Genomic DNA, 12,928 nt, shown 5'->3' with positions numbered 1-12,928 from the left:
AGCATGAATATCACCAGATGAACAATTTTCTGCAAGGACGGAAGGAGGAAAAGTGTTAAGAGTCATTTGACTTTTCTTTTTGACAGAGAAACTTTTATGTACTCACACCTGAGTGTTAAATGGACTCAGACCTTCATTAACTTCCAAAATAACTCCTTTTGGTCATATTTCCACTGAAAGATTGCCAGCTCTTGAAGGAATGAGACTGCATTATCTACTTTCCAAGGGAGGGTTATATGGGAGACTCTACTGGGGCTTTGAAATCTAAAGAATTAAAACAGTTACCAGGATCATTGCAGTGGACAGCTCTTCCTACTTAGTCTGCTGTTTGTTTTGTTGGACTATTACTGCCTATTTTTCCAAACTGACTTTAGCTGATGCTCATAAAGACCTGGTAGATCGTCAAAGAATGCCTCACACAACAGCACTTGAGAACTGCTGCTGGGTTGTCATGTATTGCCACTGACTTGCTGGGTTCTATAAATAAAAAAGTTCTCAACATAGCACTTGTGTTTCTACCAAAACTCACTGCATTGTTTCACTACTTTCTTCTTTTCTCTCTCTCTTTTTTTTTCTTTAAACAATCAGATGGGCTGTTTTTCTGTCTACATGACAGTACATTCCTTTTAGACCAGCCCAGTCTGAATAATTTTTCAAAGAAATCAATTTACAAGTGGTTTCTAGATAAGTCTGTTTTTTCTTAGTATACTACAGCGTTGTCTCTTGAATTCTGGCATATTTCAATACAACACAATGTGCTTTTTTTCATGCTCTTCTGTTTTATTTTAACCTTTCATTACCTTTGGGTATTGATTTGTGTTTAACGACTGGGTTTGGAATATTAATTTAGTAGTGGTAAAAGGTTAGAGAGAATAAATATAGACTTTTCAAGGAAATCCTTTTTAGACTTTGTGAAATGTTATGTGTTCTGTTACTATTCAGTCTTTCAGTCTTATTGTATTGAATTTTCACAGTTTTGGTCATGAAAGACAGTGTATTACTAGATATGTAAAAGGTCCTTTTGTGAGAAAAGCAGGATCAAGACATCCATTTGAAAATGAACATGAAACCCTTGGCAAAAAGTTTGAGTCTGGTTCTGGCAGGCCAAATAACATCACATAGATGCAGAGAAAGGGGTAGACAAGAAAACTTGTGCATATTAGGCAGGTGTTATAAATATGAACAGTTTTATGAAGTCATTCATTAAGTGGCAGATATGTGAAATAAAAGTTCAGGCTTTTGATAAAATTGCTGCACAATATGAAAAATATTTCATTTTTAGGATCACTTGGAATAAAGTACCACCTGAGGAAGGAGTGTTAAAACAAGAATTTGCATTAATCCCTGCAGAATCTCATTGAAGTGGAGAATGAGCTCTGTGAAATTCATGTTGTGAACCTGGGTTGAAGGGAGTGTATGGGTGCTTGGTCTAAGGGTTATTTGTTACCAGATGTTAGGGATAAAAAATGGATAATAAGAGTTTTAAGGGAAAAAAGATTAATCCTGAGAGAGTGATTGATAGCGTCACTCTTCTGAAATATGAGCCACGCTTACTAAACTAGAAGAGTTCGCACCTTGTCTGCAAAGCACTCACAAAAAATGCCAGTGGTAATTTGCATCCAATTGCATTCAGCTATAGGTCCATATCACTTAATGCCATTTGAATTGCATAGCCAGAGACCATATTCGAAGTTTCAAGTGCTGATAAAGAAATCCCTTTCAAATAAGAATTGAAGAGAAATACCTTCTGTAAAATTACATGTTATTTTGTTCACTTGAAAATATCCTACTCTTTGAATAGAATCTGACATATGATTTGGCCTTGTTAGAAAATATGAGGAAATATGAAAGTTTAAATGAGCTGGGCTTGCCTGACTTGCTTAGGAATGAGGTATCATCTAAACTTTCAAATACTTGAAGTATGAAAAACCCCTCTGAAGTTACTTTTTAAAGTTTCCTGTGGGGTCTTTTCTTACAGTTTATTCCTTTTGTAACTTACTGAGCTGAAGTAGGATGGCACAGATCAGTAATTAAAGAATGCCTGTATCCATCTGCCCAGTGACCTCTATGCTTCTTTGTATCTCCATGTTGCTTCAGCTGTGAAGAGCCAAACAGAAGGAATTCCCAGTCAGGTTCCAAACTCTAATGTTTTGCCATCTTTGTTTCACAGAGTTCTGATGTCTCTGAAGTGGTAATCCTGGAGCGCTGCTGGGTTGTGGAATTCAGGAGTAAAACAGGTGTTTCAATAGTTCTCAGTAAGTAAGACATACCTCAGTGTGTTCAGTGTGGATCTTTTATTTCTGCCAACAAAAATGAAAATAAAAACCCTAGTCATCCCTTCATTGCAACTTTGCTAGAAATTTAACTAAAATATATCCTGCTGTCTGTGCAATGCATACATTTAAATACTGGTGGTCTCTGAATTCATGTGTAAAGAGAATATCCTGAAATCAAGTGTAAGTCATGTCATCGTCTTCCTCTGACAATACATAGAAGTTGAGGTTCTATTTTGTCAGGCATTTTGTACAATATGTGGTTTCTGTTGATGCATAGTCAATGCATCTTATTCTTCAATAACTAATCATTGCTAAACTTCCTATTAAATGACAGGTTTCCTGTTTTTCTTGCCTCCTAGAAATTCTTAATTCATAAAATTGTTAAAAACAGCAGAAAAAATAGCTATCTCATATAAGTCAGAATCCTTGGTTTAGGGGAAAGATTTTATTTGGAGAAAGTGCTGACAGTTTTTTCTGCAGGGGTCCCTTAAATAGCCATTGTGTTAGAAATTTTTTTATGACATGGGTTCTTTATGATACCATTGCAGAGTTTTGAAGTCCTTAGAACAGTTTGCCATTTTCTGTTAGCTGTGATGGTCTAAGAGCAGAGATAAAGAAGTTAGGCTGCATTTGTGGGCTTGATGGATACATTTACATCCAGTAGAAGTTCCTATCGTCTTTCTTTATGCAGCAAAATCTCCAGCTCACTTCTAATAAAATGTTGCATTAATTATGCTGACTTTTGTCCTCACCTGCTCAAGTGATTCGTAGTGGTTGGTCATGTTTGAGAAGGCAGTGACTTAAATTACATTCATTGTGGATTTTATCCTTATCTGAATAGTATTCTGGGGAATAGCTCAAATCCTTCATCTTTTGTAGGGAACATAATCATATGTTTTGTGCCTGGTGTTGAGGCACGGCACCAAAAAGTATTTCTTTCTGGCTTTGGAAGTATTGCTTTCCCTGACTATAAGAGCTGAATGTTTCCCATTGACTCTCAAACTGAGACTTTTCTAATTGTGCCCTCAATGAGTCCATACCGACTTTATGAGTATAAATACAGTCATGTCAGTTCCCTTCTGGCACTTCTTTTACAGTGCTTGAACACAATACTGCTGAACTGAACCCAGAACACAGCTGTAATTGCTGACAGGACTCAATTAGCTTTGAAGCCTGCAAACAGGACAATTTCTGTGGCAGCGAGACTGGCAGGTTTTTAAGCCCAAAAGCTGGGGACATAGACAACAATGAATACTGAGTAAGCACTTCAGGCTGCCTGTGGAGAAAAAAGAGCCTGTGAATATGTATGGAGGAAGAAATAAGCTTGTATAATCAGGAACTGAGAGACAGACATTCTAAAACCAAGCTTTTGAAGGTTGGTTGTATGTCAGTAGGAACCAGGGGTAAGGGTGGCATTCTGGGCATCCTCTAAAAACATATTAAAGGGGAAAAGAGGAAACAGTGTAGAAAACTCCAGGTAAACAAAGCCAGCAAATGATGATGAATACTTGGGGCATTATCAAACAGAAGACAGAGGAGGATACAGACAGGTAGAGGAGAAATGTATTTCAGACTTGGCAGTTTTCCTGTGCTGGAGAGCAAGGATGGCAACCTGGCTGATGATTTGTTGGATGGAAAAAGAAAGCCAGACTACTATGAGGTATTAGAACAAAACTGAAGACAAATGAAGATGACATACAGTGTACTGAATGAGGATAAAATACTAAAAGAAGTGAAATAATATTCCATGTACTGTAGGATAGTATAAAATTCAGAAGAAAATATGGGAGAGAAAAGCAAAACTCAGGAACTAGGAAGAGAGGCTTTTATCAATAGGGGCTTTGACCATGAAAAGCTAGTTGAGTTGTCACAAGATTAGATCCATTGGCTATTAGGGGCCAAGAAAAGCTATAGAATGTGTATCTGGGACTTTAAAGGATTCAGATGAAAGCAGGGTAGGAGGAGGACATACCTGCTCACAATGTCAAATTCCTTGTGGAACTGATGGAGGAGAGCTGTGCCACAGCACAGCAGAAGCTCCAGGAAAGGAGGCTGTGAGATTTAACTTATGATGGTAAAAGGACATTTTCTTAATCTTGCAAGCTTCAATTTGGAATGACAAAGGAGGGTTGGGGAGAGCCTTTGTCCGATTGTCTCCATGTGTCTCTGACCAGTGGATTGAATCCTAGGAGTTGTAAGAGTGAGAAATGGAGAATGACTGGGATATTTAGGAAGAGAACAAAATGAAGGGCAGTGGAGTAAGCATGGAGGGAAAAATAAGAACATGTTCATGCAATATCTAGTGGTTCTGTGGGGCTGCTGATTAGCTCAGGGCACTGTGGACTCTGAAACAACAGGGCTGTACAGAAGAGGTCAGACAGAGCAAATAATCCTGTCAGGGCTTCAAGTGGAGTGCTCCTTAAGCAGCCTAACTCAGAAGGTTTCCAAGTGGACCAGGGAAGGAAAGAGAATGATTTGTTTGGTGAACTTCAACTCTGCGTGTGGCTGATGGCTTACATGCCCTTCTAAAGGGAACTGGTCACCATTAGGAGGACAGGGTGGTCTTTGGGTCACTGTTGTGTTTCCCTGGAACCGGGCAATAGGAGCTCTGTGATTGAATGTTCAAACTGTCCCCAGGAGCAGTCTGAAGTTGACCACTGTGTTGTACAGAGCCTCATGAATGTACAACTGTTTCCTTTCCTCCTTGTGATGGTGTGCAACATGGCATTGGGAATGTCCCCAAGAGACACAGGCACAGTGAAGTGAAACCAGATGTGAGAGACAGCATGCAAGGACTGCCTTCTCTTAATCTGTAAATCTCTTCTGTCTTTCAGGAAGAGAGATTGCTTAAAGACTGTATTGCATTACTGTGTGTGGTCCCTTAGTGAGAGTTAGGGAGATAAAAACTGTAGCATCCAGGTAGGGCTGGTGAGGAGGGTGGGAGGGAGCAAAGGAAGAAAACAGCTTTTCATACAAGCTCACAGTCATCTAAATCATATTGCAGCAAATCAGGAAAACAATTAAAAAAGGGGCCTGTATGTAGGAATACCCCTAAGACAGCAAGCATTCCCTTCTGCCATTTGCAGTATGCAAGCCACATAACTTGGAGACTTTTGTTTCAAGAGTAGTGGCTTGGAAAGGCAGGTCAGGATCACTCGCTATTTTAGAGATGGAGTAACTGATGCAAACGTAAAGGTTACTCTTGCAGATCTAGGCAGAGAAAGAAGACCTCCGAAACCTGCCTTTTTTAAGGCAGGCTGATGGTCCAGCCAGAGATATGAACTGCTTCCATTCAGCAAAAGCAGGCCACCGTTTTGCAAAGGCCATCTTTGGAACTTTCAGTGAGTACTGCAATGTATTTGTTCAGGGATCTTGAGATACCATTGTGATATTCAAATATTTGTGTGGTTTGCATTGCTTCCAGTATAGGTGTGGTATTTAATGAAAGGGTAGAAGCAGTGTGGCATCTGTGGAAGCTGACAGATATTAAAAGAAACAGAGTACTATACTGCAGTATTCAACCTGTGGCATCATGCTATATTAATTTCAAATACTTCAGACTCTTGGCGAGGTTCTGTAGGGACTTAAATGGAGCTTATAATAGTAACTTATATAAATCTATTCCAACATTGCAAAATTAAAAAAAAAAAAAATCACCGAAGATAAAAATTTTAATTAAATTCTTTATCTTTGATTGAAAATATAACTTCCAAAGAAAGATTAACATAGCATCATGAGTAACCATGGGATGATTTCATCACTACTAATTTGAACATGACATGCATCAGCATATAGAATTCAGACAGCCTTTTGTGAATTAAAAGCCTCTGATGTCTGTATTAGAAATATCCTGCGGATATAATTTACGTATCAAAGCTTCCATTCTACTTCTGTTACAGCATATGGTGGTTAGCTGTGATGGTGCTTTATATTTTAGAGTGTCAGTGACTCCCTGATATTCTTAACCATTTTCCTCTGCTGAGCTAGCAGCTGAGCTTAGAATTACTTTTTTGCTGGTGTGTGTGAAAAGAGACAGACAACCTTTGACCTTTTTGAACTCTTATTTTGCATATTAACAGAAGGAAAAATAATGATTCTCTAAAAAAGTCAAGGCTGTCATTGTGGACGTTGACCATGGGCTTTGTACATTTTATTAATTTGAATCATCCCAGTAATTTCTTCTTCGTCCTGTTCGACATGATGTTGTGTTATAGCTCTCATGAAGGAAAGTAAAGCAAGCCAAAGAATATCAGTCTTCCTGTCACCTTTTACCTGCTTAGTAAAATAAACCAATAAAATCTTCTTAAAACTATAGAAAGTTAATAACAAGTGAATAAGATGTAAAACCGAAGTGGAAATGTGTTTGTTTTATTTTATTTATGTTTTTACTTTGAAAGCCTTTCCATTAAACTGTTGTCTTTTGAAAAACAAGAGTCAGCTCCAATAGCTGCCTAAATTTTTTTGGTGAATTCACAGAAACCAAGGTTTCTGTGTAAAAGATTGTGATTAAAATTACTATAAAATACACTTTAAAAATTTAGAGAAGTGTCATTCAGACATTTTTAGCAAAGAAATTTGTTTTCATTTTTAAAACAACTGAACTATCAAAGTATTTAGGGGCAAAAGAGGCAATTGCTATTGTTAAATTGAAAATCTTGGGAAACGTAAGTTTTATTATGAAATAATGTAAAGAAGGAAAAGTTATCTGAGGATGAAGGAACTAACACCAAAATACATTTCTGATTTTAGGCCATTGGGTTAGAGTAGCAAAGGCTTTCCAGTGCCACTAAGGATGTGTCAGCTTTCTTTGTGCTGTTCTGTTATTTGACAGCAGTCCTTTAGAGCAGCGGCATTGAGTTCTTTATTTGAGCTGCATAAGTCTAGTGGGACCATAGCTTTTTATGCTGACTTCTGTGGGAGAAAGTCCCATTGAGACCGTGCTTCAGCAAAAGAGTTGTTGGTGAACAGAGCCCTGAGCAGAAGAGGCTCTGTGCACAGACCCGTTTGCTTTCCGTTATCTCCTTCTTCAGGTCTTGCCTTCAGTTGAGTCTCTGCTACTAAATGAGGAGGAGCAGCAAGAGATCAGGATACAATGATATATAATTTTCCTTTCAATTTAGTACTCTCAAGTTCAATGTTTGTCCTGAAAAGAAAACCACTGTTTTTAACTTTTTGAAGGTCTCCCCCTGAGTTTATGAATTTGGATCCCCACTGGGGATTTCCAGCATGAAGAAGAGGATTATTGTTCTGCTATTGCAGATTCACAAGTAGATAGAAAATTTTCTTAATATTGTATATTCTTAAATCTTGCATGTCATCCTATTCAAAAATGTTATAACAGTAAAGCTAGGAGTGCAAACTAGATAAGGAACTGTTGTTGTTGAGGTCAGTAGTAAATGTTTGCAAAAGGTAAGGGTTTTTTTTCCAAAATTACTCATGGTAACTCCTGTCAGCAGTAACAGGATAGCAAAGGGTGCTAGTGTACCTGTATTTTCTACAATAACTCCTTAAGAGCAAAGTATGAAGTGCTTTTGTCCACCTATGAAACACTACTGCATTTAGGTTTATTATTTATCCTTTTATGAATTAATATACCTATTATACATTAAAATATGAATATTTTAATAAAACATGGAGTAAAAATTGTTTATTTAATTATTTATATGACTCTTCTGACCTATCTGCTATTCATTTGAGGCCATTACATTTGTGGGTCTGTTGGTTTCATTTTGGAAAAGATTCATATCAAATTTTTTCTCCCTACTGATACTTGCAATTAAGTGTCTGGGTTTGTTAGGAATTACTGTATTTTAAATAATAGTCAGCAACAATTTGAGGGAGAAGTGCAAAGAGATTATGATCTTTATTACATAAACAAGCCTGTGTGCTCCTTTATTGCAACAGACTTTTTTACCAGTGTGCATTTTTCATGTTGTGTTTCCTCTGGTAAGATGACTTGGTACATAAACCCTTCAGTACCTAAAGGGGGATCTACAAGAGAGCTGGAGAGGGACTTTTTACAAGGCCCCAGAGTGATAGGACAAGGGGGAATGGGTCTAAACTAAAAATGAGCAGGTTTGGGTTAGATGTTAGGAAGCAATTCTTCACTGTGAGGATGGTGAGGGCCAGGGACAGGTTGCCCAGAGAAGTTGTAGAGGTCCCTGGCAGCGTTTAAGGCCAGGCTGGATGGGACTTTTGGCAACCTGGTCTAGCAGAAGGTGTTCCTGTCCAGGGGCAGGGGGATTGAACTAGACGTTCTTTAATGTCCCTTCCAACCCAAAACATGCTGTGATTACATGCATTGAAACAGAATGGGAAATAGGTAATTTATCTGCTGTTGGATCTGCAGAATAAAACTTTTTACAGTTGCAGTGATGAGTAGTTTTCAGGCATTTTCATATGCTTTTCAGAATTTAACTTAGATGTCAGAGTACTCCAAGGATCTAAATATAGCAGACTGTAGTGTTTTGAAGTGATAGTTTAGAATGAATTTCCACATCTCAAAACTGGCACCTGTTAGATCAGAATATAGTGAATTATGCCCACTCCTGCATTTCACTATCCATTTCTGGGTCCATGCATATTAATGGTGATTCAGTATGCCTTTTGAGCTTGCAGTCTGATTTTTACAGCTAAGAGGTAATATAAATAGCATTATTTCAATTGAAAAGCATTGATTTCCTCCCAAAGCAGATGTTTTTTATCTAGCTAGTTGATAGGATATTTCAAGGCAAGATCACTGTTCCTATTTCCATTTAAAGATAAAGAGAGAAAAGAAAAGAATACCTTGGTATATTCGTATTTTGGCTGTTAAGTGTTGACTTGTTTCTCTGACAGCCTTTCCTTCACTAAGGTATTTTGGATATCCAAACTGCTTTTATTAAAATTGCCTGTGCTTTAAAGGCCGAATGGTATAAGCAGAAGTTAATTTTGTGGTTTCTTTTATTTTTGTGTGTGTTTTTGGCAGCTTTTTGGTGGGGGAGGGCTTGATCTTTTTTTTTCCGGGTTTGGTTGGTTGGTTGGTTTTGTTTAGTTTTTTCCATGTTTGTTTTTTTTCTTTTTTTATGTGTTTTTTTTTTTTTTTTAGAGTGACTGCTAGTTAATTTTGATCTTGATGCTAGTTGATTACATGCCTTTTCTTTCCTTTCAGTTTCCCACTGGTAGCTCCAAAATACTATGAAATAAAACAGATTCCTGACTCCTTGATGTCAATGACAGAACAGAGTAGAGCACTCTGCTATTGCAGATCTTAGCAGAGCAACAGAAAAGTTATCAGCTCTTCTAACTACTGGTCTTTGTGAAGGTTACTACCCTCATGGCTCACATGCAGTACCAGATCACAGGAGAGCTTACAGCTAAATCTTCTCTGTCTCAACAGTTGTTTTTGACAAACAGTAGAGCTCAGCTTGGTCAGGTTTGGTGACTCCAGAACAGATCTTGTGTGTAAGCAGGATCTAATGAACAGCAGTTCCCTAGGATTTTGAATATTCTTCTCTCAAGAACGGAATACCTGGTTTTGCTACCTGAGCCAGGGTTAGAGGCAAGCATTTGAACCCCTATTACCTTTTTTAACTGCGCCTGAAGCCAAAGATGTGTTTCCACTTTGTTTCTTTCCAGTCTTTCCTCATGAAATCTATAGTCCAGCTGGTGTATGAAGTGTTACCCAGCATTTTTAGCAGCATCTGCAGCCACACAGTTAGATTTCCTTAGATCCAGCCCAGACAAAAAACTGGTCCCACCTCCGCAGGGATTTGTACACAGTTTTTAGAGGCTTCCAGACTTGAGGTTTTATCTTTTATCCCCTCCATAACCATAAAAGTAGAGGTAATTGTAACTGGCAGATGCTCAGTTTATGAAGTGCAAACAGGTTTAGAATAACATGTGTGCAAGTGCCCAAGGTTAGATAGTCAAGGTAGTAAAAGGAATTTAAGTTCACATTGTATGAAAAAGAACTTTGCAGTGTTGTTTGGATTTTCAAACTAAGTATGAAAACCTTTAAGTGTTCTGTTTCATCCAGTAATATGATAGATGACTGATTTAGGTCAGAATGATTTTGATGCCCAGTGAAGTACTTCAATCCTTATTAATACAATAGCACAGGTGTTTTATAGAGTTTTATGTTTCTAAATTAGTTAGTAACTTGTTTTAAAGAAGCATTGATTTTTCTTTCTTTCCCAGTTTGCTCTTCTTGGTGTGTGTTGCACTAAATGTCACATTGAATTTGTGACTCTGGGAAGCCATCTATACTGCAGAATTTTAAATATCTAAGAGGTGTTTTTTCTCCCTGTTCTAATCTCAGTCAAATGACTGACCCTCACTACTTACGTGGATTCCTTGGGAGCTTCAGCTTTTTTCCCCCATCTTCTTTTTTTGTTCTTAGAAAATTTGATCATTAAACAATTAGACTCCAGGCAGAGCAGCAAATGATATGTGGATAGTAATGAGGTCAGAAGCTCCCACATACAACCTGTTGAGTCTTCACAGAGGAGTTATGTCGTGCTAAATTATCTGCATGTGTTCCTGATCTGTATTCTGTCAAGGATGAATGAGAGGCTGAGCATAATGGAGGTCTCTAATAGAAGAGATGATGGGCACATTCATTCTGGAGAATCCCACTCTCTGACAGAACCGTGTCTGCTGCTCCTGCTAAACCAAATTCTTTTTCAAGTTAGCAGCTCTGAGAGCTGCCTTCTAGGCTGCAGAATCTGTGCTGGAAATGGATTTCCCATTTTGGTTTGATTCTGCCACCTAATTTATCCATCTGTTAACTGATTTTGGAACTACTCTGTGGATATGCTTAGTACTGCACCAAGTCTGAAGGAGCTGGGGTTTGACTCCAGAGGTGGAGGGGGCTGCATGGTTCTTTGACCATGAACAAAAATGTGCATGTGGTGGTTTTCATTGTGTGTGACATCAGTATTTCCATCATCCCCCTTTTGAAACACAGTTCCTAAGAGCTGTTTTTATGCTTTCTGAGTGCAGAGTTTCAGAGTGGAGAACCAGATCTTTACCTAGAAGCTGCATCAAAGCCAGACTGTGAATCTTGGGCTGTGGCACTGGGAGAGGCAAACTCAGAAGGTTTGCAGAATAAAATTCAGCATCTCCGGAGGCTGGTCATGGAAATCAAAGAGGAGAGATCATCAGATGAAGCACGACAGTTTCTCCCCACATCCCAGTTAGACAGTCTAGGAGAGCCCCAGTTCACAAGTAAGTGCATGTACTCATTTTATGGAGTGGTGGCCCAGTCTCCGTGGCAGTTCAGATCGTGTCACAAGCAGGGTACAAAATGATGTTCAACTTCTTGCTTGTCAGAGTGCAGTTTAGAGGAAATAAACTGATGAAAATTGTCTTTAAATGTTTTTCCCTGATGTATTTTGGTTTATGCACGTAACCTCTAGGGGAACAAATGTGTGATTACTGTGTTTCTGAGCTTTTCTCGCTAACCTATTTTCTTCATAAGACTTAAAGTACTTTTTTCCTCTTTTATGTCCTATATGAACATATGGACTAGTGTTTAAAATATAGTCTGGTAACTCTGATAAATGTGTAAAGCTTTAGTAATACTTAAACTAGTATCACAGATTTGTTCTTTGTGATCTAAAAGCATTCTGGGGATTTGAATGCAAGTAGCCATATGTTGCATTGTATTTGGTGCACTGGAGTCAGGAGACTGTATTTCAGTTGCCCGGTCACTTATTCAATTCTGTATCCAGCATATTCATGAAGGTGTTTCAGGCCAATATGCTAGTGGCAGAGTTCAACTCAGAAATTTGTTAAAGTTCCATTTAAAAAAAAAAAGCCAACAAACTTTCATTTGTTTTTTCTTTTTGACCTTTCTAAGCTCTGCAGCTGTAATTTTTCTCACACAGATGTGAATGAATCGCTACAGTAATGAGAATGCTGTGAATCTAGACTTAGCAGCATCAAGTTTTTATGGAGCACGCACAACTATAAGTTTGGGGTGATTTTTTTGTTTATGGGATTTTTAAATTGTTTTTTTAAACAAAAATCTTGTTCCAGTTCATATACTAACTCAATCCTTCCTATCTGACCAATTTCTTCAATACTGACCAATAATTAATAATGCTTACTGGAGACAATACAAAAATGTCAGCAAGAGAGAGTTTAATTTCTACAAGTTCTTTGAAACTGTGGTTGTGATCCAATTACTTTCTGCATCAGGTGAACCACCCAGTGTTATTTACCTATCCCTCCTTGCTTCCTACGTTTCTCCTGTTGCATCTCTGTGGTTCACGCGTTTATTTTAGCACAGGAAGATATTGCCCTTTGCAGTAAATTACGCAGTAGAACATAATTCCACAATGGTTTAAACTGTTCTTGTTCCTGCTATGTGAGAAGAGGAATTAACGTACTTCTTTTACAACAAAAAGAATTTGGATTTGTTGATTTACATTTCTTTTGTAGATCAATAACGTGTTTATATTCTACTACATTAACCTGATTTCCCTACTTTCACAAAACGTGGGGTTTGTTTTTAATGTGATGCCATACCTACTTTAAAATCAGTTGTTAGATTTAATATTTTTCCAACAGATACGTAGTCAGTTGTTGTGACTGAAAATCTTACAAGTACACATCCATGAAAGCCTGGGGTTTTTTTCCTAGTTTCTTTTCCCAGCAACAGAAAGTTT

The 12,928-nt window shown here is 37.9% G+C and overlaps 1 protein-coding gene across 5 annotated transcripts in view; it reads left to right on the top strand.

Annotated features, from left to right (window-relative positions):
* INPP4B (inositol polyphosphate-4-phosphatase type II B) overlaps nt 1-12,928 on the top strand; it is a 337,675-nt gene that overhangs the window by 116,525 nt on the left and 208,222 nt on the right. For 4 of the 5 annotated variants that reach the window (XM_082281863.1, XM_082281864.1, XM_082281862.1 and 1 more), the window contains 2 exons: nt 2,171-2,255; nt 11,259-11,483. In XM_082281863.1, coding sequence (XP_082137989.1) covers nt 2,171-2,255; nt 11,259-11,483 — 310 coding nt within the window. Of the gene's footprint in view, nt 1-2,170; nt 2,256-11,253; nt 11,484-12,928 lie in introns of all 5 variants that reach the window. The other variant, XM_082281866.1, reaches the window with a different exon arrangement.

The sequence above is a fragment of the Coloeus monedula genome, assembly GCF_965178545.1.
Source record: "Coloeus monedula genome assembly, chromosome: 5".
Lineage (NCBI taxonomy): Eukaryota > Metazoa > Chordata > Aves > Passeriformes > Corvidae > Coloeus > Coloeus monedula.
Note: the sequence above shows the minus strand (reverse complement) of the source record. Positions and strands in the feature narration are given on the sequence as shown.